Below are 22,807 nucleotides of genomic sequence, written 5' to 3'. Positions count from 1 at the left end.
CCCCCCCCCCCCGCCCCGGGTCTGCTCACCCGTGCTGTGTGCCATAGTCTGAGAAGCCCAGCAGGAAGGGTTTCTTGTGGCCGGCTCCCCGTCCAGCATGGCTCCCAAGGACCCCAGGAGTGTCAGGGGCTCCAGGGAGTGCTAGGGAGGGCGGATGGCATGAGGCCCGAGCTCGTGCCTGTGCGAGTCAGCGAGACTATGCCCAGCGAGGTGGGGGAGGAGTGGTGAGGGGCTGAGGCTGTGTCTCAGGCCCCTCAGCACCCCTAATCTTCTCTCTCCAACCCCCAGCCTGTAACCCCAACGCCTGCCGCGCCTCTGGGCGGGGCCTGCAGCCCAAGGGTGTGCGTGTGAAAGAGGTGGCTGACTTCAAGGTGTTCACTAAGGGTGCCGGCAGTGGGGAGCTCAAGGTCACAGTCAAGGGGCCGAGTGAGTGCCAGGGCCCAGGACTGGGGAGTGGGAGAGCAGGGAGGAAATCTGGCCAGTGGGGCTGATTCCCTGAGGGCTGTGACAGCCGCACCATGCCCCCCCTGGAGAGACTCCAAAGAGAAGCTGCCCACAGGCACCATGGGGCCTTAGGCCCATTGTGTCCTCTCTTGCTTCAGTTTCCCGACTGCAAGCTGGGAATGATCCTCTTCCCCTTACCTGCTACCCCGGCTGTCATGCACAGGGAGGACATGAGGTCCCTGCCTGAGTTTCAGCCCTGCCTATTAGTAGCACTGCCCTCAGGCTGGGCCTGGGTCCCTAGGGCTCCTTGAGGGGATTGAGGAACTGTGACTCCCAGACTGTTGCTCACACCCCCTTCTCTGACCCCCATCCCCCCAGAGGGCACAGAGGAGCCGGTGAAGGTGCGGGAGGCTGGGGATGGTGTGTTCGAGTGTGAGTACTACCCTGTGGTGCCTGGGAAGTACGTGGTGACCATCACATGGGGCGGCTATGCCATCCCCCGCAGGTAAGCCATGCGCCCCGGGCCTTCCTGTGTGGGCCCTCATGGGGCGGGAGGAGGAAGAGGGGCTGCTGACACTCTGGCGGGTTACCTCTAGCAGAGTGCTTCCTGGCATGGACACCAGGTCCCTCTTTGCCCAGCCCTTTTGAGGTACAGGTGAGCCCAGAGGCAGGAGCACAGAAGGTACGGGCCTGGGGTCCCGGACTGAAAACGGGCCAGGTGGGCAAGTCAGCCGACTTCGTGGTGGAGGCCATCGGCACGGAGGTGGGGACGCTGGGTAAGTGGCCGGGTGGTGGCAGCTGGGAATGCTGGGGAGTGGTGTGACGGAGGGGACGTGGGAAGTGACGGGGGCCAGGAGGTGGGAATGTTGGGTAGCATGAGACCGAGTGGGACATGGGGGCACCTGAGGGGGTGACGGGGTGTCCGAGCTGCCTCTCGCGCCCTCTGATCTTCCCTACCTCGCGCACAGGCTTCTCCATTGAGGGGCCCTCGCAGGCCAAGATCGAGTGTGATGACAAGGGCGACGGCTCCTGCGATGTGAGGTACTGGCCCACAGAGCCCGGGGAGTACGCCGTGCATGTCATCTGTGACGATGAGGACATCCGAGACTCGCCCTTCATTGCCCACATCCAGCCGGCCGCACCTGACTGCTTCCCAGACAAGGTGCGGTCCGGCGACTGCACTCCAGGCCCAGGACGGGGCAGGGGTGGGAGGGGGCCCTCCTCCAGTCCCTGACCTAGCCCTCCGCTCCTCCCCCTGCACAGGTCAAGGCCTTTGGGCCCGGCCTGGAGCCCACTGGCTGCATCGTGGACAAGCCTGCGGAGTTCACCATCGATGCCCGCGCCGCCGGCAAGGGAGACCTGAATCTGTATGCCCAGGTGGGGCACTCACTGCCCAGTCCTGCCACCCCCATTGCCCTGGGCAGGAACCCTGGGAGGGTGGGGGCAGATGAGAGGCAAAGCAAATTGTAACATCGCAGGACTGACCCTCTCATGGATCCAGAAGAACTATGGGAAACTTAAAATTTTGTGTTTCCTGGTGATAATCTTAACATATTTTACCAAAAGTATATTTTGTTGCACTAATAATTTTTCAACTGAAAGATGGTTTGATTCAGACATTGGCTTCCCAAATCAGTTTTTCAAACTGGTGTCCACTAATCTCTAAATTAATGAATGTATTCTTGGGTCCAAGAGGATGATTTTTCTTTAAAATGTTCACTGTTCAACTTTAGAAACGTGGATTTAGCCCAGCCTCTCCCCCACTAACACCTCTCAGCTGCCTAGGCTGGGAGGCCAGGCCACCCAGATGTTTTTGAGCCAGATCTCTAGGCTCCCAGGGTGTGCTGTGACCCGGGGCTCCTTTGGCCTGAGGTCGGAGGCAGTGGGTAAGGAGGGCCACCTGAGGCCAGCAGAGGGCGCCAGTGCTCTGAGGAGGCGGGAGCCCTTTAAGGCTTTGCTTGGTGATCCCACAGGACGCTGATGGCTGTCCTGTCAACATCACGGTCATCCCGAATGGCGACGGCACCTTCCGCTGCTCCTACGTGCCCACCAAACCCATTAAACACACCATCATCATCTCCTGGGGAGGTGTCAACGTGCCCAAGAGCCCCTTCCGGGTGCGTCTCCTATCCTGCCCCTGGCCGCCTGGGTCCCAGAGGGAGGGTGGAGCCCCCCCTGCGCAGGAGATGTTGGTTGTCCCTGGGCCCTTGTCACCACTTCCCACCTCACCACCCACAGAGGCTAAGACTGGTCCCACTAAGGCTGGGCTGGCAGTGCTGGGGAAGGGGGCCTTGTGGGAAGGGCACTGTGCTGAGCATTGACCCCCTGCCCACAGGTAAACGTGGGAGAAGGCAGTCACCCCGAGCGGGTGAAGGTGTATGGCCCAGGCGTGGAGAAGACGGGCCTCAAGGCCAATGAGCCCACCTACTTCACGGTGGACTGCAGCGAGGCTGGGCAAGGTGCGCCTGGCTGTGGCTGGGGGGCGGGGGTGGCCTGGGGTGCGGTCCAGGGCAGGGTCTGGCTGGGGTCTGGGTTGGTGGGGCTCCTGCTCCGGCTAGATCCTGTTTCTGGGCGGAGTTCGAGTGGGACTAATTAAGTGGGGGAGGCTGTTGAGACCCCACTCATGGCCTTGTGCCTGCCTCCCCTCAGGGGACGTGAGTATTGGCATCAAGTGCGCCCCTGGCGTCGTGGGCCCTGCAGAAGCTGACATCGACTTCGACATCATCAAGAATGACAATGACACCTTCACAGTCAAGTACACACCCCCAGGAGCTGGCCGCTACACCATTATGGTGCTGTTTGCCAACCAGGTACCCCACCCTCGGCTTTGGCCGTCACCGGTAGCCTGCACCCTCCGAGTCTAATTGACACGCTGTCATGTGGGGACAAGTTCGCAGCCATCGGCGGGGCACTTCTTGTGTGCGGGCAGTGTGCCGCAGGAGGCACAAAGGGCGGGGGGCTCTCTCAGAAGCTGCCTCTGCCTACCCTCACCAAGGCTTTCTTCCATCCAGGAGATCCCTGCCAGCCCCTTCCATATTAAGGTGGACCCATCCCATGATGCCAGCAAGGTCAAGGCTGAGGGCCCTGGGCTGAACCGTACAGGTAGGTGTCTGGGCAGGGGCTGGGCCAGGCTGCAGTTGGGGCTGGGCGTCCGCCAGGCCCTCACCGCCATCTCGGCTGGGCCCCCCAGGTGTGGAAGTTGGGAAGCCCACTCACTTCACGGTGCTGACCAAGGGAGCCGGCAAGGCCAAGCTGGATGTGCACTTCGCTGGGGCCGCCAAGGGCGAGGCTGTGCGCGACTTTGAAATCATTGACAACCATGACTACTCCTACACTGTCAAGTACACGGCCGTCCAGCAGGTATGTCCCACCCCCTCCCCGCCTCACCTGTCCTGGCTGACAGGGTCCTGCATCTCCTTCCTCCAGTCTCCTAGGGCCTCTTCTGAGTGTCGGCCCCTTTCCTGCCGCCCCTCCTCTCTGGCCATGCCCTTCTGAGCCTCAGGTCCACCTTGGCCGCGGGCATGTTGCCAGGCTGTGTCTAAGCCACCCAGTTCGGACCTCCTCTTGTACCCAACAGGGCAACATGGCAGTGACAGTGACCTATGGTGGGGACCCTGTCCCTAAGAGCCCCTTTGTGGTGAATGTGGCGCCCCCGTTGGACCTGAGCAAAGTCAAAGTTCAAGGCCTGAACAGCAGTAAGTGGGGCAGGAGCTGACCCGGAAGTGATGGGTATCATGGGGTGGGCCGGAGCCTCTGTTCATTGCGCCCCTCACCCTCTCCGCAGAGGTGGCCGTGGGGCAGGAACAGGCGTTCTCCGTGAACACACGTGGGGCTGGCGGTCAGGGCCAGCTGGATGTGCGGATGACCTCACCTTCCCGCCGACCCATCCCTTGCAAGCTGGAGCCCGGGGGTGGGGCCGAAACCCAGGCTGTGCGCTACATGCCCCCCGAGGAGGGACCCTACAAGGTGGACATCACCTACGATGGTCACCCAGTGCCTGGCAGCCCCTTTGCTGTGGAGGGTGTCCTGCCCCCTGACCCGTCCAAGGTGAGGAGATAGGAGCTGGAGGGAGCTGGGATTTGGGGGTTTACAAGGAAGATGGAGGAGTCACAGGGCCAGAGGCCAGAGGGCCCGTGTTTCTGGAGTGAGTGCGGTCAAGGACCCAAGGCCAAGCGATCCCCCGTCCTGGGACCTGCCTTTGAGACAGCTTAGTTATTAGGAGCGTGGCCTTTGATCGTACCTGGGTTTGAATTCCAGGTTTGATCTGTCTGCCTCCACTTCCTCATCTGGAATTGTTATAATCAGGACTCAGTCTGTAGTAGCTGCTACATTAAAAGGTGCTTAGCTGGGGGGGGAGCCATGAAGACCAAGCATGGGAGGGGCCGGATGTGAGGAACCCATATCCCTGCCCTTCTCCCTAGGTCTGTGCTTATGGGCCTGGTCTCAAGGGTGGACTGGTAGGCACCCCAGCACCCTTCTCCATCGACACCAAGGGGGCTGGCACAGGTGGCCTGGGGCTGACGGTGGAGGGCCCCTGCGAGGCCAAGATCGAGTGCCAGGACAATGGTGATGGTTCATGTGCTGTCAGCTACCTGCCCACGGAGCCGGGCGAGTACACCATCAACATCCTGTTTGCCGAAGCCCACATCCCTGGCTCGCCCTTCAAGGCCGCCATCCGGCCTGTGTTCGACCCGAGCAAGGTGCGGGCCAGTGGGCCAGGCCTGGAGCGCGGCCAGGCTGGCGAGGCAGCCACCTTCACTGTGGACTGCTCCGAGGCGGGCGAGGCTGAGCTGACCATTGAGATCCTGTCGGACGCCGGCGTCAAGGCCGAGGTCCTGATCCACAACAATGCCGACGGCACCTACCACATCACCTACAGCCCTGCCTTTCCGGGCACCTACACCATTACCATCAAGTATGGCGGGCACCCTGTCCCCAAATTCCCTACCCGCGTCCACGTGCAGCCTGCTGTTGACACCAGTGGAATCAAGGTCTCGGGGCCCGGGGTGGAGCCTCATGGTGAGTGAGAGGAGGAGACAGGGAGCCATCAGCAGGAGTGAGGGAAGCAGGGCTGAGGGCTTGGGGGGGTGGGCCAAGGCCGGGTGAACGGAGGGTTTGGGGGCAGCCTTGGAGTCCTTAGGGCTCAGATACCCCAGAGAAGGAACCAAGGACCAGGGGCTGGGCACAGAGCTTTGCCTCTCTGCTCACGCGGCAAAACTGTCTGCCCATGTGCATCTTTCTGGGGAGATGCTAGCTTTCTCAGATCACGTCCCTGACCTGAAAAAGCTACGGACCCCACTGGAGCGAGTACAGAGGGAAAGCTTTGGGGCAAGGGTCAGGAGACCGTTCAGCTCTGTTCAGTAAATGTGAGTGGCCACCTGCTGGGGGCCAGCCACTGGCTAGGCATGGTGGGGGGGAGGTATAGGGAGACAGAAGACCCAGACCCACCCTTGAGGCTGTGGGGCACCTGAGGGGAATATCACAGGATGGTGATGGGAACAAAGCAGGGGCAGGGAGAGATTGGCCTGGAGTGCACAGGGGTGCAGAGGGGGGCTGGGCTCAGGCTGGGAAGTAGCAGGTGGATAGGAGGAACAGCTTGGGAGTTGGGGAGGGTGGAGGCATGAGTGACTATGGGAAAGCCGCCCCTGACCCACACTGAGTGTTCCTCTCCTGGGACCCAGGTGTCCTGCGTGAGGTGACCACTGAGTTCACTGTGGATGCAAGATCCCTAACAGCCACGGGTGGGAACCATGTGACCGCGCGTGTGCTCAACCCCTCGGGTGCTAAGACGGACACCTATGTGACGGACAACGGGGACGGCACCTACCGAGTGCAGTACACAGCCTATGAGGAGGGTGAGGGCCCGGGCTGAGTGGGGGAGGGCAGGGGTCTGATCACTGCACTCAGTGTGGCCGCGGTGCTGGGGGCCGCGCACGCCCTGACTTGCTCTGTGCGGCCGGCTTCCAGGCGTGCATCTGGTGGAGGTGCTGTACGATGATGTCGCCGTGCCCAAGAGCCCCTTCAGAGTGGGCGTGACTGAGGGCTGTGACCCCACCCGCGTGCGGGCCTTCGGGCCAGGCCTGGAGGGTGGCTTGGTCAACAAGGCCAACCACTTCACCGTGGAGACCAGGTATCCACCCCCTTTCCTAATCTGGACACTGAGGCTGTGGCCCCCCTGATCCCAGCCCCTTGCCCTTCTCCTTTGCCCTCCCGTGTGTGCCTCATCCCACCTTCTCTCAAGGGTGACCAGGAGCAAACCTCCCCCAGTGTTTCAGATCAACCCCTGTAGCTGGGCCCCTGGCAGCCTCCCCTCCTCCCTCCGCCCACCCCATTCAGCCACTCTTCCCCCTCCCCACTCACTGTCACTAGCAGAGCTGATGAGGGTGTCACCTTGCAGGGGAGCTGGCACTGGAGGCCTAGGCCTAGCCATCGAGGGCCCCTCGGAAGCCAAGATGTCCTGCAAGGACAACAAAGACGGCAGCTGTACCGTGGAGTACATCCCCTTCACACCCGGAGACTATGACGTCAACATCACCTTTGGGGGGCGGCCCATCCCAGGTGCGTGCGGAGGATGGTGGGTGGCTTGGGGGAGGCAGCCGCGGATGCTGGGGCCACAGCCGAGAGGCAGGGCAGGGCTTGCTGTTGACCCCACAGCCCCTCCAGTTCCTTCTGCCAGGCCTGGAGCTGGCGTCCTACAGGCCAGACCTCCTGGGTCCGGTGCTCAGACACAGTCCGCGCGCCTGGCTCAGCGCCGGTGGCCTCATGCCTTCTCGCTCTGTCTGCAAAGCAGGCCCTGCTCCCCGCAGGGCTGGCTGCCTGCGCGGGTCCCGCCTTCGGTGACTGCAGTGCTCGGGCATGCTGCAATTGGACATTTTCCCCCACCTTTTCTTTTTTTTTTTTAAAGATTTTATTTATTTATTTGAGAGAGAGAATGAGAGACAGCACGAGAGGGAGGAGGGTCAGAGGGAGAAGCAGACTCCCTGCCGAGCAGGGAGCCCAATGCGGGACTCGATCCCGGGACTCCAGGATCATGACCTGAGCCGAAGGCAGTCGCTTAACCAACTGAGCCACCCAGGCGCCCCCCCACCTTTTCTAATTTCACACGGTCAAAAGTGGGTTTTATTATTTTTTAAAGATTTTATTTATTCATTTGAGACCGAGAGAGAGAGAACATGAGCAGGGGAGAGGGAGAAGCAGACTTCCCGCTGAGGCGGGAGCCTGACATGAGGCTCGATCCCAGGACCTGGAGATCACGACCTGAGCCGAAGGCAGATGCTTAACTATCTGAACCACCTAGGTGCCCCCAAAGTGGATTTTTTTTTAAATCAATTTTTAGCATTTTATTTAGGAAGGACTTCTTCCAGGCCTGCCCAGCCTCGGTCTACAGCCAAGTTTATCTATCCCTGTTTACAATTTCTTAGCAAGTTCTTAAGCATTTGCGTAAGTTGGTCTGGCCTCCCTAGGGTGCTTCAGAGGCAGGGAAGACCTCCTTCTACCGGCTTCCTCAGTGTCCGAGATCTTCCCTGGCAGGTGGGTAGGGGCTGATGTCCTTCTCCTCGCAGGGAGCCCATTCCGGGTGCCGGTGAAGGATGTGGTGGACCCTGGGAAGGTGAAGTGCTCGGGGCCAGGGCTGGGGGCCGGTGTCAGGGCCCGGGTGCCCCAGACCTTCACCGTGGACTGCAGCCAAGCCGGCCGAGCCCCGCTGCATGTGGCCGTGCTGGGCCCCACAGGTACAGAATGTCCGGGGCAGGGTGGAAGGAGGGGCGGGAGGACGGGACGCCAGGAGGCTCTGCTGACCCTGCCCCCCTTGCCCAGGTGTGGCCGAGCCCGTGGAGGTGCTAGACAATGGAGGTGGCACCCACACTGTCCACTACACCCCAGCCACCGATGGGCCCTACACGGTAGCCGTCAAGTATGCCGACCAGGAGGTGCCACGCAGGTGAGAACTACTTTGGGGCTCCCACGCCGTGGCTGAACCCACTTCTCCCAGGGCCACACCTACAGGCCCCTGCCAGGGCCCTGGGGGTGCCCCCTCCACCTGTCTTGGCCTCCTCTGGCCTCGGTCTCAGCCAGCCCAGCCTGCTCTTCCTTGGGGCTCCCTGCCTGTCGCCACAGAGGGGCAGCACAGCTCTGGGGGCTCTCCTTGGGCCGGGCTCTCCCACCGCGTAGCTGCACAACTAGTGCCTTGGGAGAAGGCCGGCGGGGAGGGGGGAGAAGGCAGCCTGCCGCACCCTCCTCTTTAAACCAACCGCAGCGTCTTGCTGCGGAATGCAGAAACGCTCAGGCTCCATCCCGGCCATCGAGCAGCCCTCCCACAAAACTCAGGATGTGGTCTGTTCCTCCTCCCTGCCCCACAGAATCCTCCCTCCTTATGTCTGTGGGGAGGACTCCCCCGAGACCCCAGCCCACTGTCCATTCTTTCTGCCCCTCAAGCCCCTTCAAGATCAAGGTGCTTCCTGCCCACGATGCCAGCAAGGTGCGGGCCAGTGGCCCCGGCCTCAACGCCTCCGGCATCCCCGCCAGCCTGCCCGTGGAGTTCACCATTGACGCGCGGGATGCCGGGGAGGGTTTGCTCACCGTCCAGATCCTGGTGAGTCCGTGCTGCGCAGCCCATCTCCCTGGTCAGGCTCCGGGCACAGGCAGGCCCTGACCTCTGCATCTCTCCCAGGACCCCGAGGGAAAGCCCAAGAAGGCCAACATCCGAGACAACGGGGATGGCACGTACACCGTGTCCTACCTGCCAGACATGAGCGGCCGGTATACCATCACCATCAAGTACGGCGGCGACGAGATCCCCTACTCGCCCTTCCGCATCCATGCCCTGCCCACCGGGGATGCCAGCAAGTGTCTTGTCACAGGTGGGTGCGCTCTCCACGTCCTCTGCCCCTGCTCGCTGTCGAGTCCCCCTCACAGCTCTTCCAGGTCCCTGGCCCAGTCCCTAGGGGACTGCCGGTCAGCGAGCCCACCTGACCCGCCCCCACCCCCCCGCCCCCCACGGCCGTGTGGCCTCACACTCTTCTCTGTTTCCAGTGTCCATTGGAGGCCATGGCCTGGGTGAGTGCCCTTTCTCTTCTTGCTGTGGGCCGAGGTGGTGAGGGCAGCTGGGAATGGAGAGGGACTGGGCACAGCACCCCCTGCCCAAGACCCTCAACCTGGCTCTCCTGGGTGGCAGGTGCCTGCCTAGGACCCCGCATCCAGATCGGGGAGGAGACCGTGATCACGGTGGATGCCAAGGCGGCAGGCAAAGGCAAGGTGACATGCACAGTGTCCACGCCGGATGGGGCGGAGCTCGACGTGGACGTGGTTGAGAACCACGATGGTACCTTTGACATCTACTACACAGCGCCCGAGCCGGGCAAGTACGTCATCACGATCCGCTTTGGAGGCGAGCACATTCCCAACAGCCCCTTCCACGTGCTGGTAAGCTCCAAGGCCCTGGACGGTGGCTGGGGAGACGGGCCCTGTTAGCAGCAGCGAGAAAGCCCAGAACCCGCCCCCACGTCTGATGGATTCCGGAGTCAAGCCTTCGGGTCCCCACGGCTTCCCAGCTTGGGAGTTGAGCACAGCCCTTGTTTCTGGCCTCTCCGGTGGTGGGTCAGATCTTTTTGGAGGAGCTGGTCATGTAGTTCTCCGACCCTCGGGCCCACAGTCCCTAGCCATGCCCCCCAGGTGGCCCTGTGGGGCGATGAAGCCCTCCAGAGGGCAAAGCTCGCAAGGTAGCCATCCCGCCCCGAGGGCAGCCCAAGACCTGAGGTCCCCGGGCTGGAGCACTCGGGCTGGCGTGAGCCGGCCTGCCACAGCCCGTGCTCTCCGTGCCTCGCCCCCAGGCGTGTGACCGCATGGCCCACGTGGAGGAGCCCTCTGACGTGCTGCAGCTGCGTCGGCCTAGCACCTACCCCGCGCCCTGGGTACTGCCGCCTCCCGCGGGGGCCGCGCCGCGCCCTCCTCCTGCTCCTTCTTTTCCTTCCTCTAGTCCTCCGTGGCCAGGGCTGGGGCATGGTTTGGGGCCATCTTGGGGAGCAGGCGGGCATGAGGCTGGGCAGATGGGTCCCGGGGCTGAGCACGGCACCTCTTCTCTTGCAGTTGCCACGCCTCTCCTGCCGCTCTGGTTTCACCATTAACCATCTTGTTCTCTCCTCACTTTCTCGGACTTCCGTTGGGACTCAGGCCAAGCTCCCCAGACCTTCCCCAGCCAATGACTGTTCCTCTCCCCTGCCGCAGGCCACGGAAGAGCCGGTGGTGCCCGCAGAGCCAATGGAGTCCATGCTGAGGCCCTTCAACCTGGTCATCCCCTTCACCGTGCAGAAAGGGGCACTCACCGGTACGGTCCTGGGGCCCTGAGGCAGGAGGGCTGGGGGAGGGGGAGGGGGACAACCTCTTCCAGGCCCAGAGAGGGGAAGCTAGCTACCCAGGGTCACACAGCCAAGTTGGGCAGAGCTGGAACTCAGACTCAAGCCTTCTCTGCCCCAGTGCAGGCTTCGGCTCGCTGCTCCGGCTGTCTCCCGGGGCAGCAGGAGAAAAGCAGGGTCCCCTACCTAACTCTGCTACCCCGCAGGAGAGGTACGGATGCCCTCCGGGAAAACGGCCCGGCCCAACATCACCGACAACAAGGACGGCACCATCACGGTGAGGTACGCGCCCACCGAGAAAGGCCTGCACCAGATGGGGATCAAGTACGACGGCAACCACATCCCTGGTAAGTCGGGGCCGGGCTCAGAGGGGCCCACAGTGGCTTCGTTCTTGCCTGCTTTCTTTCAACAAATATTCACGGAGCAGCGGCTGTATGCAGAGACGTGCCAGCCCCTGGGGGGGCAGACTGCCATCAGTCAGGCCCCGTGACAGGGAAGCTGCAGGAACGTACAGGGAGCCCTGCTCACACAGGCCCTTCTGTCTGTCTCCTTCAGGAAGCCCCCTGCAGTTCTACGTGGATGCCATCGATAGCCGCCACGTCAGTGCCTACGGGCCAGGCCTGAGCCACGGCATGGTCAACAAGCCGGCCACCTTCACCATTGTCACCAAGGACGCTGGAGAAGGTGCGGGGAGCTGGAGGCAGAGGGCTGGGGGAGCAGGAGGGCAGGACCTCTGATCTCAGCCCCCTCCCCCTCCAGGAGGTCTGTCCCTGGCCGTGGAGGGCCCGTCCAAGGCCGAGATCACCTGCAAGGACAACAAGGACAGCACCTGCACTGTGTCCTACCTGCCCACGGCGCCCGGAGACTACAGCATCATCGTGCGCTTTGATGACAAGCACATCCCCGGAAGCCCCTTCACGGCCAAGATCACAGGTGGGGTGGGGGTGGGCAAATGTGCCTACAGTACAAGCCCCAGCACGAGCCGGGTGGGGAAGCCCAGCATGTCCGAGTAACCCAGGGCATTAGGGTTCACGCCCCTCCGGGTGAAAGCGGTCATCTGTGGACAAATCCAAGGAACACTCCATTCCTTAGAGCACGTGAGGAGTATCCACCCACCCCCCCATGCTTTCAAACACCTCACCTCATTTAGTCACTGATGTAACTCTTGTGAAGTTAGGGTACCGATCATCTCTTTTGGTAGATCAGGAGGCCCAGAGAGGCTGAGCAACTTGATCAGAGCCACATGGCAGGCAAGGGGTCGGTGCTGTCTGCTCCAGTCTAGTGTTTCGGTTCCACAAAACCACGTGACTTGCAGTTAAAATAACACAGATTAGGGATTGAGCCCATTCAGGCCTGAGGCACCCATGGGGCAGCTGGGGTAGTGGGCCCATCTTTCATCTTTGGCAGCCAACGTGTGACTGAAGGCCATGCTCTCGTGGGCCTTGGGCCTCTCTGCCCTGAGTGGTCCCAGCTCGCGAGTCCAGCTAGGAGGTCTCCTGAACCCGAGGACATGGCCTGCCTGGAATCCTGTCTGACACGTCAAACTCCTCCACCAGGTGATGATTCGATGCGCACGTCACAGCTGAACGTGGGCACCTCCACGGACGTGTCACTGAAGATCACCGAGAGTGACCTGAGCCTGCTGACCGCCAGCATCCGTGCCCCCTCGGGCAACGAGGAGCCCTGCCTATTGAAGCGCCTGCCCAACCGCCACATTGGTGAGTGCGGGGCCGAGGGGAGGGGCCTACGGGGGAGGAGGAAGGCCTGACAGGAGTCGGGAGGGGGGCTCTGCCAGGCGCAGGGCCCCGTGCCTGACCACCCCCTCTCCACAGGCATCTCCTTCACCCCCAAGGAAGTTGGGGAGCACGTGGTAAGCGTGCGCAAGAGCGGCAAGCACGTCACCAACAGCCCCTTCAAGATCCTGGTGGGACCGTCTGAGATCGGGGACGCCAGCAAGGTGCGCGTCTGGGGCAAGGGCCTGTCCGAGGGACAGACCTTCCAGGTGGCGGAGTTCATCGTGGACACTCGCAATGCAGGTGCTTCTCGTCCCAGGGACCCCCGCCCCCACTCCCCACTCAGCTGGTGTTTCTAAGGAGGACTTGAACTTTCTCGCCCAGGGCCCCTTCGTCATTTCCTCCTCCCTGAACTTCCTGGCCCAGTCTCATGTGGGGATTCACATTCTGGGGTCCATTTGGGGGGTAGTGCATGTTCCGTGTCACGTCTCTCAAATTTGAGAAAGCCCAGCTGTCCTGAGTTTCAGACTCTCCCTCACTCACTGGAACCTGAGAGGCCCACCTGAGGGACTGCCCGACACTGCCCCATCCCCGGCCCCCTGGCTCGGCGCCTGGCTCACCCCTCCTCCTCCCGCAGAGCCCACTGTCCTCGGTGGTTATTACCCATGCTGGGCACCTGTTCCAGACAGAGCCTGGAGCGTGCACAGCAGAGTGGCAGGGCCTGAGGGGGGGTGTGTCCTTGGTGTCCTGCCAGGTTACGGGGGCCTGGGGCTGAGTATTGAAGGCCCTAGCAAGGTGGACATCAACTGTGAGGACATGGAGGACGGCACGTGCAAAGTCACCTACTGCCCCACTGAGCCTGGCACCTACATCATCAACATCAAATTTGCTGACAAGCACGTGCCCGGTAAGCTTTGGGCCACCGCTGGGCAGGGAGAGGCTGCGAGGCGGTGGTCGGAGCTGCCTGATCACCCCCTCCCCTCCCCTCCCCTCCCCTCCCAGGAAGCCCGTTCACTGTGAAGGTCACCGGTGAAGGTCGCATGAAGGAGAGCATCACCCGACGCAGACAGGCGCCCGCCATCGCCACCATCGGCAGCACCTGTGACCTCAACCTCAAGATCCCAGGTGTGACCCCGGAAGGGCCTGGGCAGGGCTCTGGGGCGGCCGGTGGGCCTGGCCCACTCACCTCTGCCGCTCTGTGTCCCCCAGGGAACTGGTTCCAGATGGTGTCTGCCCAGGAGCGCCTGACGCGCACCTTCACCCGTAGCAGCCACACGTACACCCGCACCGAGCGCACGGAGATCAGCAAGACGCGGGGCGGGGAGACCAAGCGCGAGGTGCGGGTGGAGGAGTCCACCCAGGTCGGCGGAGACCCCTTCCCCGCCGTCTTCGGGGACTTCCTGGGCCGGGAGCGCCTGGGCTCCTTCGGCAGCATCGCCCGGCAGGAGGGTAGGCATGGCTGCGCTGGGCCTTCCGTCCCCTGGGGGCAGGATGGGGAGGCCGCAGGCGGCCGGCTGCGGGTGTTCTGGGCAGAGGAAGAGGTTTCACTGAGGAGGGAGGGGGGGTCCAAGGCTGGGAGCGGCCCCGGTGTCACCCTGACACTCCCCACTCCTTGCAGGTGAGGCCAGCTCTCAGGACATGACCGCACAGGTGACCAGCCCGTCCGGCAAGATGGAAGCCGCAGAGATTGTTGAGGGAGAAGACAGCGCATACAGCGTGCGCTTCGTGCCCCAGGAGATGGGGCCCCACACAGTCACGGTCAAGTACCGCGGTCAGCACGTGCCTGGCAGCCCCTTTCAGTTCACTGTGGGGCCACTGGGTGAAGGCGGTGCCCACAAAGTGAGGGCTGGAGGCACAGGACTGGAGCGAGGGGTGGCCGGTGTGCCAGGTGAGGGGCAGGCGCCAGGCGAGGAGGGTGGAGGCAGGGCGGCCGGGGGGAGGGGCAGTGGTGCTGAAGAGCTGTCTCTGCCCTGCTTCCCTGTCCCCAGCCGAATTCAGCATTTGGACCCGAGAAGCAGGTGCCGGGGGCCTGTCCATTGCCGTGGAGGGTCCCAGCAAGGCGGAGATTGCATTTGAGGACCGAAAAGATGGCTCCTGTGGGGTCTCCTATGTTGTCCAGGAACCAGGTAGGGGTCCGTGATGGAGGGGGAGCCTGGGCCTGCCTGACCTGGGCCCCTGCTTGCTCTCTGCCCCATCTCCCTCCACCCCACACCCCTGGGGCTGTGAGTCTCTCTCCCTGACCCAAGGAGCCTGTCCAGGGATGAGGTGGGTGGATGGGTGGTGCCACCCCTCCCATCTCCCACCCAGGGGCCTGTGCTGACCAGCCTTCCCTCCCCAGGTGACTATGAGGTCTCCATCAAGTTCAACGATGAGCACATACCAGACAGTCCCTTTGTGGTGCCTGTGGCCTCCCTCTCGGATGACGCTCGCCGCCTCACCGTCACCAGCCTCCAGGTATGTGCCCGGGGGTAGGCCCCTCTGCCATCCTAAGACATGGGCAGGAGCTGAAGGCAGGTCCATGGGTTCAGGGGTTTAACAGTGACCTTGGAAGGGACAGTCAGAAGTCCCCCTCCCTCCCAGTATCTGTACAGCAGGGGGCCATGCTTCACCCCCAGGATCATCTTCACACACTCCCATCCCCAACTGGCCTCCTTGTGCTTCTTCCAGTCCTTCCCATTGACCCACCTTCTCCAGGGAGCCCCCCCACCCCAGGCCAGTCTAGGCCACACTCTTCTTTCCTCATCTGGGCCTCTGGCCTGCTTTATAGTGTGAGTCTTACCTCCTCAGCCAGGACGGGGTACATCGTCTCATCCCCCACCGTGCCCAGCATAGCTGGGTGGGTCCACCTCCCTGCAGGTGGATGCCAAGGCCACAGGCCCTGCCCCCCACCTCCCAGAGCCTTGTTGACTACCTCCCTGAGCTGGGCCAGGCCGGGGCTGGGAGCCTCCAGGCTAGGCGGGTAGCGAGAGCGGTGCTCCAGACCTTCCCAGGAGTCTGAGCACCCTCTGTGCCCTCTGCAGGAGACGGGGCTCAAGGTGAACCAGCCGGCATCCTTTGCAGTGCAGCTGAATGGTGCCCGGGGCGTGATCGATGCTCGCGTGCACACGCCCTCGGGCGCGGTGGAGGAGTGCTACGTCTCTGAGCTGGACAGTGGTGAGCTGGCCCTGGCCTTGCCCACCCGTGCCAGGCCCCGCTGGGGGACGGGGAGGGGAAGAACAAAGGCCCTCACCAACTCTCTGCCCCACAGATAAGCACACCATCCGCTTCATCCCCCACGAGAACGGCGTCCACTCTATTGATGTCAAGTTCAATGGTGCCCACATCCCTGGCAGTCCCTTCAAGATCCGTGTTGGGGAGCAGAGCCAGGCTGGGGACCCAGGCTTGGTGTCAGCTTATGGTCCTGGGCTTGAGGGAGGCACTACTGGTGAGTGGCTGGGGCAGAGGGGTGGATATTGGGGTGCTCAACTTCTGGTCCTGTACCGCCCTGGCCCGGAGGGCTGAGTCCCTGCCGAGGTCGGCTGTGGGAGCCTGGGGCCCGGCCCAGCTCTGGGCCCCAAGCCCTTCCTGCCTACAGCCCATCCTTGCTACCTCCGACCCCCAGGCGTGTCATCAGAGTTCATCGTCAACACCCTGAACGCGGGCTCAGGGGCCTTGTCGGTCACCATCGATGGCCCCTCCAAGGTGCAGCTGGACTGTCGGGAGTGTCCTGAGGGCCATGTGGTCACTTACACTCCCATGGCCCCTGGCAACTACCTCATTGCTATCAAGTACGGTGGTCCCCAGCACATTGTGGGCAGCCCCTTCAAGGCCAAGGTCACAGGTGAGTGCCCTGGGTGGGGGGCATGCCTCCAGCCCGGCCTGGAGGACTCCAGTGGCCATTCACATTGGGTCACAGTCTGACCCCAAAACCACGGGCAACTTACCAGGAATAAGTGGGCCTGGTCGCACACACACCATTCTGTGCAGCCACGGAGAATCATTTTTGAAAATCAACTCCTTCCTCTTTACTGTTGCCCATCACTTGATGAATCTTTTCCCTGCAGTGGCTCCCAAGCTTTAGCTTAATCTTCTGCCCTCCTGGCTTCTAGGTTTCTGCTTCCTAGAAGACAAAGCTCAGTAAATACTTAGCATGCTTTCCTTTTGGAAGCAGCGTGAAGGATTAGTTGGATACGTGTTCTTTTTAAAGCAAGATTCTTACCCTGTGACTTGGATTCCCAGACCAAGCCAGGGTGAGGGCTGGAGCCATCTGAGGCCTAGGGCCTCAGGACAAGCGGAAGCTGGTACACGCAGCCGGGCTCGCTGGGAACGCCGGGTGCCCCAGCGGGGGGAAGGGACGTGGCTCCCGCTGTTAGGGGCTGTCAGTGCGGGGGCCCAGGGCCTGCAGCCTAGGGAAGGCAGGCCTCTTCCCCCAGCTCGTGCTTACCCTGCTCTGTCCCTCAGGGCCCCGGCTGTCTGGAGGCCACAGCCTTCACGAAACATCCACGGTTCTGGTGGAGACCATGACCAAGTCATCCTCCAGCCGTGGCTCCAGCTACAGCTCCATCCCTAAGTTCTCCTCAGATGCCAGCAAGGTGGTGACACGGGGCCCGGGGCTGTCCCAGGCCTTTGTGGGCCAGAAGAACTCCTTCACCGTGGACTGCAGCAAAGCAGGCATGCTGAGGGAGGAGAGGGGTGGTTTTCTAGGGTGGGCAAGGGCACAGGGACACAGGGGGTGGGGGGTCCCGAGGGGCTGTGGGCCCCTGGGGTGACCCAGCCCCTTCTGTCTCTTCTCCAGGCACCAACATGATGATGGTGGGCGTGCATGGGCCCAAGACCCCCTGTGAGGAGGTCTATGTGAAGCACATGGGGAACCGGGTTTACAACGTCACCTACACCGTCAAGGAGAAAGGGGACTACATCCTCATCGTCAAGTGGGGCGACGAAAGTGTCCCCGGAAGCCCCTTCAAAGTCAATGTGCCCTGAATCCCAGAAGCGCCTCCCCCAGCCTTGGCCCCCGCCTCCGGCCAGCCCGTGCACGCGCACACACACACACAAATTCCACACCTAGATGCACACGCGCAGAATCAGACCGCAAACACCTGCCCTGGGGTGTGGGACGGGCGGCTCAGCCTTCCCGCCATGCCCCCAGGGCTTGGGGGGGCCTTACCTGTCTCAGGGCAGTGCTCCTCCTGGCCAGTGTGATGCGAGGGCGGGCTGGGGGTCGGGAGGGGGTCAGGGAAGCCCCGAGTTTTCTGGTGGGGCTGAGGCCAGCGGGGAAGCATGTGTTTGGGGGTGTCTGCGTGTGAGAGGTCACCCTCAAACCGCACTGCCGGCCAGACCACCTTGCTGCTAAGGACCGGGTCTGGCCCCTTGGGGGCCACAACCCCAGAGCGTTAAGGACTTGGAGAAGAAAGCACAACCGGAGGAGAAAACAGACCCAGACCCAGCAGCGCTGGACGCGGCCTGGCCCCGGGCGGTTTCTAGCTGCCCAGCCAGGCTGCCTGGAGGACTGCTTTCTCTCTCTCTCTCTCTCTCTCTCTCGCTCTTTTTTTTTTTTTTTTACGGTTGCACAGCTCTGCCCCGTGGGGGGCCTTTTTTACACACTGCGAGGCCCAGCTTTCTGGGGGGACTTTTGCACAAATCATGTGGCTCTGCCGGGAGTCGCTTACGTGGAAAACTCCAAATAAAGTGTGGCCTGTCGCAGAGGCTTGGCTGTTGTCATGCACGTGCTTTCTATGGGTGGCCACCATCTGTCTGGGGAGGTCTGGGATTTGGTGGAATACTTGAAAGAACCAACGACAGGGGCTTCCAGGATTAGTCCTCAGACTCCTAGAGAGTTGGCGGGTGGGAGAGGGAAGTGAACGCTGTTCTGGAAGACTGCCCTATGGCTCCTGGGAGGCCAGCTTCCCTTCAGCCTGATCTCAAAGATGTTCAACAAATTAGGTCCTTAAAACAGTGAGCACGGACTCCAACAGGAAATGTTCCTCACCCAGCAAACAGGCGGAACCCCATGCAAACCCAGGAACCTTCAATCCAGTTAAGTCCAAGGTCAGATCTGGACCCGTTCCGGTTCCATCAGCAGTTCTGACCTTGCTCAGGACCCCAACCCAAACCAGCCTCCTAACCAGTCTCCCTGGCCCACAAGCATCTGCTGGTAGCATCTGTGGCCCGCCCACCAGCCTCTTCATTCAGCCTCCCTGGCTCAGACCTCTGAACTAGTCTCCTAGGCCCACCACCGCCTCAATTAGCCTCCCTGGTCAGCCAGCCTCTCGATGAATGTAGCCTCCCTGGCTCACAAACCACTGAACCTCTGAATGTAGCCTCCCTGACCCTACAGCCTTTTCACTTAACTTCCCAGCAGCCCCTTACCCGAGCCTCCCTGGTCCACCAGCCTCTTCACTGAGCCTCCTTGGCATGCTTGCTTCTTCTATTAGTCTCCCTGGCCTCCAGCCACTGGCAAGTCTTCAGAGAGGCCCACCACCTCTTCCCTCAGCCTCCCTGGCCCACCAGCTTCTTATTTAGTCTCCCAGGCCCACCACCTTCTCCCTTAGCCTCCCTAGTTCACGAGCCTCCTCCCTTAGTTTCCCTGCCCACTAGCCGCTTAACTAACTGCCAGCCCTTTAACAAGTCCCTTGCTCACCAGCTTGCAAACTAGCCCTTTTGTCCCACAGCATATTCACTAGTCTCTCTAGCCTGCCAGCATCTTTCTATGGCCTCCCTGGCCCACAAACCTCTGAACTAGTATGCCTGGCCCATGAGCCTCTTTACTAGTCCCTGGCCCACCAGCTGCTTTTTTTTTTTTAAATTTATTTGAGAGAAAGAATGAGAGCGAGAGCATGAGAGGGGTGAGGGTCAGAGGGAGAAGCAGACTCCCTGCCGAGCAGGGAGCCCCATGCGGGACTCGATCCCGGGACTCCAGGATCATGACCTGAGCCGAAGGCAGTCACTTAACCAACTGAGCCACCCAGGCGCCCTGGCCCACCAGCTTCTAAACTAGACTTTTTGGTCCATCAGCATCTTAACTAGTTTCTTTAGCCCACCAGCCTCTTTGCTTACCCTCCCTGACCCACCAGCCTCTTCCCTTGGCCTCCCTGGCTACTAACCTCTCAGCTAGTCTGGGCCCGCCAGCCTCCAGACTTAACCTCCCTGGCCAGCCAGATTAACTAGTCTCCATGGCCAACTAACCTGTTCACTTACCCTCCCTGGCCCACCAGTCTCTTCCCTTAGCCTCCCTGGCCCATCAGCCTCTTAACTAGTCTCCGTGGAAAACCAACCTCTTCAGTTAGCCTCCCTGGCCTGCCACTTCTTCACCTAAGCCTCGCTGACCCACTAACGACTGAACAAGCCTCCCTGGCCTATAGCCTCTTCCCTTAGCCTCCCTGCCTTTAACTAGTCTCCCTGGCCTGCTAGCCTCTTCCCTACTCTCCCTGGTCTGCCGGGTTCTTAACTAGTCCCGCAGGCCCACCAGCTTCTAAACTAGTTTCCTTGGCCCATCAGCATCACTACTAGTTTCCCTGGCCCACCAGTGTCTTCACTTGACTTCCTCGGCCACCAACATCTGAACTAGTCTTCCTGGCCTGTCAGCGTCTTATCTATTCTCCATGGCTTGCCAGCCTCCTAACTAGTCTTCCTGGCTCACCAGCTTCTTCCCTTAGCTTCCCTGGCTCGTCTGCTTCTTCACTTAGCCTCCCTGGCCCACGAATCTCTTAACTAGTCTTCCTGTTCCACCAGTGCTTAACTAGTTCCCCTGGCCCATCAGCTTTTTACTAGCCTCCCTGGCCTATCAGTCACTTAGCTTCCCTGGTCACCAACCTCCGAACTAGTCTTCCTGGCCCTATAGCCTTGTCACTTCGCCTCCCTGGTCCCAGCCAGTTCTCTCAAGCCCAACCTCCACACCGCAGCCTGAGAGGCTCACATTGAAAGGAATTTGCCCCTCTCTGGTTCGGGCCCTTCTGCAGCTCCCTCCGGTTCCAGGCTAATGTCTACTCTTCCTAACAAGGCCACCAAGTTCACACACCAGCATCCCCCACCAGTTCAGGCAAGAAGTCCTGAGTCAGGGGCGCCTGGGTGGCTCAGTCGTTAAGCGTCTGCCTTTGGCTCAGGTCATGATCTCAGGGTCCTGGGATCGAGCCCCACATCGGGCTCCCTGCTCCGCGGGAAGCCTGCTTCTCCCTCTCCCACTCCCCCTGCTTGTGTTACCTCTCTTGCTGTGTCTCTCTCTGTCAAATAAATAAATAAAATCTTAAAAAAAAAAAAAAAGTCCTGAATCAGACAGTGTGCCCACTCCCCACCACACCCTCTACTCCAACCCCACTTTACAGCTTCTAGCTTCCTGGGTACCCAAGCTGCAATTTGGGCCTGTGCCTGGGAACACCCTTGCCTCTCCACCCCCCTCATCTTTCTGGCTCCCTCCCTGTCTCTCCTGGATCTGCCCTCCAGTTCCCAAACTGCCCCAGGGCACCTCTCTGCATTACTACACTGATCTGTGACTTCGTATCTACAGACCCTCCTCCCCTACCAGCCTGAGCTCCCTGACCCCGGAAGATCTAATACAGACAGGTGTGACACATGAATAAATAATTCAGTAGCCAGAGCAGGGCAAAGAAGCATTTCACTCAATTGACCCCTCAACTCTAGACCTGCCCCCGGACATTTCAGCACATAGTGGTGGGTCAGTCAGAGACCACCCTCCTCACCTCTTTACTCAGTAGCCTATCTGCCTCTGTGCTCTTTTTTAAGTTTCTTCTTCCCTCTTCCCCCTCCTTGCTCTGAATCCTGCTCCCATAAGACCCCTCCAGGGCCTCTCTTATGTTTGCCTTCCTCCCCATCCTGCAGGGAGCTCCCTGAGGAAAGAAATCGCATTTGATCAGTCTTGTGTCCTCAGCCCCCTCATGGCCACATTTGATAAATGCTGGTTGAATGAATGAGTGCCCAGCTCCTTACTCTACCTGATAAAACCAATGAAGGCAGGATCCATTCTCTTAAGTACCCAACCACTTGAGACCATTGTGGGCCAGTTCTGTGCCAGGCACTAAACCAGGTGCTTCTACACACACCTGTCCTCATTCTCTACCCTCCCTCCCCACTCACCCTAGGTGTGAGCACTTTCCTGAATGGCCTGTTGGCCTCCCCCTCAGCATCACCTGCTTTCCACCTGTGTGCTTATAGACGCCCAGCCCAGCTGCTCTTCCCCAACCAAAGTATAGCCCTGGGTGCTGAGCATTTACGGACTCTATCTCACTTAATCCTAACAGCTCTATCAAGTGGGTGGGCATACTACTATCTGAAGAACTCGAGGCCTTGAGAACTTCGGTGATAAATCCAAAATCATACTTCTAAGTAGCAAGGCCAAGATTCAAACCAGGTGTGCCCAAACCCCAAGGCTCTCATACAAATAACCACTAGCCGAAACCATCTGGATGTCTCAAGCACTCTAAACTCACAAACCACAGCTGAACACCAGGATGCCTGTTGGCTAAAATGGAGAAGAGTGGACCTTTCTCTTTCAGTCTGTATTTCACAGAGCTCACTCTCTCAGTAATTTACTGCTGTCCACCTAGTTGAAATGGCCAGAAGGCTGGGCGTCACCTGGGTCTCTACTTCACTCCCCAAACACATCCAATCTGAAAACCAGTTTTGTGGATTCTGCTCTAAATATCTCTTGACTCCATCTCCTTCTCCACATTCCCATTATCACAGCCTGAGTTCTGACCACCATTATCTCTTACCACAAAGGTATCCTTCCAGTCTTGCCTCTGCACACAGCACCGTGACAGTGCTCTCTCTAAAACATGTATCTCACAACATCATTTTCCAGTGACTTCAGGATAATTTGTCCTCAGGATAACTTCCAGATTCTTTACCTTTGCTTGAGGGCACTTATGCTCTCTAGTCACTAAGCCTTGGCATATGCTGTTCCTCTTGCCTACAACACCCTCTTGTCCTTATTTCTATCTCCTGAATCCTTCTGGCGATCTTCTTTGAGCACACCTTCCCGCCAGTGGGCTAGTTACCCCTTCAGTGGATGCTTCCACGTCCTGAAATTAACTTTAGCAATTAACACACTGCTTTGTAATTGCATGTTCACTTGAATCCCTACCTCACTAGTCAGTGTCACCATCAACTTGTTCAATCTTTTATCTACTAAACAAATATATACTAGCTGTTAACTGCGTGCCATAGTTAAATGCTTACATACACGATACAGACCCGTACCTTGCCCTGGAAAACAGAAACCCTATCTTCTCTTCTGGCGTCTAGGTATCTATCAGCAGGAGACTCAACAGGTTTATTGAATGAGCG

General features: G+C 60.3%; 1 protein-coding gene and 1 long non-coding RNA gene across 6 annotated transcripts in view; one reads left to right on the top strand and one right to left on the bottom strand.

Annotated features, from left to right (window-relative positions):
• Positions 1-18,213, top strand: part of FLNC (filamin C) — a 27,673-nt gene extending 9,460 nt beyond the window's left edge. The window contains exons 9-48 of one of the 3 annotated variants that reach the window (XM_081800127.1): positions 289-426; positions 823-949; positions 1,084-1,220; positions 1,413-1,606; positions 1,708-1,821; positions 2,418-2,561; positions 2,780-2,903; positions 3,094-3,254; positions 3,456-3,546; positions 3,635-3,804; positions 4,022-4,139; positions 4,229-4,491; positions 4,866-5,463; positions 6,126-6,299; positions 6,412-6,574; positions 6,842-7,002; positions 8,007-8,174; positions 8,260-8,383; positions 8,878-9,034; positions 9,113-9,302; positions 9,475-9,498; positions 9,617-9,864; positions 10,272-10,352; positions 10,666-10,765; positions 11,000-11,140; positions 11,349-11,477; positions 11,553-11,726; positions 12,350-12,511; positions 12,626-12,829; positions 13,281-13,433; positions 13,529-13,651; positions 13,736-13,975; positions 14,145-14,414; positions 14,515-14,652; positions 14,865-14,980; positions 15,547-15,679; positions 15,774-15,950; positions 16,128-16,346; positions 16,967-17,176; positions 17,301-18,213. In XM_081800127.1, coding sequence (XP_081656253.1) covers positions 289-426; positions 823-949; positions 1,084-1,220; positions 1,413-1,606; positions 1,708-1,821; positions 2,418-2,561; positions 2,780-2,903; positions 3,094-3,254; positions 3,456-3,546; positions 3,635-3,804; positions 4,022-4,139; positions 4,229-4,491; positions 4,866-5,463; positions 6,126-6,299; positions 6,412-6,574; positions 6,842-7,002; positions 8,007-8,174; positions 8,260-8,383; positions 8,878-9,034; positions 9,113-9,302; positions 9,475-9,498; positions 9,617-9,864; positions 10,272-10,352; positions 10,666-10,765; positions 11,000-11,140; positions 11,349-11,477; positions 11,553-11,726; positions 12,350-12,511; positions 12,626-12,829; positions 13,281-13,433; positions 13,529-13,651; positions 13,736-13,975; positions 14,145-14,414; positions 14,515-14,652; positions 14,865-14,980; positions 15,547-15,679; positions 15,774-15,950; positions 16,128-16,346; positions 16,967-17,176; positions 17,301-17,488 — 6,746 coding nt within the window. In that variant the 3' untranslated portion in view covers positions 17,489-18,213. The remainder of the gene's footprint in view (positions 1-288; positions 427-822; positions 950-1,083; positions 1,221-1,412; positions 1,607-1,707; positions 1,822-2,417; positions 2,562-2,779; positions 2,904-3,093; positions 3,255-3,455; positions 3,547-3,634; positions 3,805-4,021; positions 4,140-4,228; positions 4,492-4,865; positions 5,464-6,125; positions 6,300-6,411; positions 6,575-6,841; positions 7,003-8,006; positions 8,175-8,259; positions 8,384-8,877; positions 9,035-9,112; positions 9,303-9,474; positions 9,499-9,616; positions 9,865-10,271; positions 10,353-10,665; positions 10,766-10,999; positions 11,141-11,348; positions 11,478-11,552; positions 11,727-12,349; positions 12,512-12,625; positions 12,830-13,280; positions 13,434-13,528; positions 13,652-13,735; positions 13,976-14,144; positions 14,415-14,514; positions 14,653-14,864; positions 14,981-15,546; positions 15,680-15,773; positions 15,951-16,127; positions 16,347-16,966; positions 17,177-17,300) is intronic. The other 2 variants (XM_081800129.1, XM_081800128.1) reach the window with 2 other exon arrangements.
• On the bottom strand, positions 11,712-22,807 carry LOC145716484 (uncharacterized). Of its 3 annotated transcripts, none has more exons than XR_014139152.1 (5): positions 22,721-22,807; positions 16,450-16,625; positions 13,713-15,012; positions 11,935-12,101; positions 11,712-11,850 (listed from the first exon to the last, which is right to left on the bottom strand). It is a non-coding gene; the product is annotated as an uncharacterized LOC145716484 (long non-coding RNA). The 3 variants fall into 3 exon arrangements; XR_014139153.1 differs by lacking the exon at positions 22,721-22,807 and adding an exon at positions 21,454-21,530; XR_014139151.1 differs by lacking the exon at positions 22,721-22,807 and having other exon boundaries at positions 16,450-16,968.

Source organism: Leptonychotes weddellii, chromosome 12, assembly GCF_054177405.1.
Source record: "Leptonychotes weddellii isolate Sample4059 chromosome 12, ASM5417740v2, whole genome shotgun sequence".
Taxonomy (NCBI): Eukaryota; Metazoa; Chordata; class Mammalia; order Carnivora; family Phocidae; genus Leptonychotes; species Leptonychotes weddellii.
This window is presented reverse-complemented; position numbering and strand designations above follow the sequence as displayed.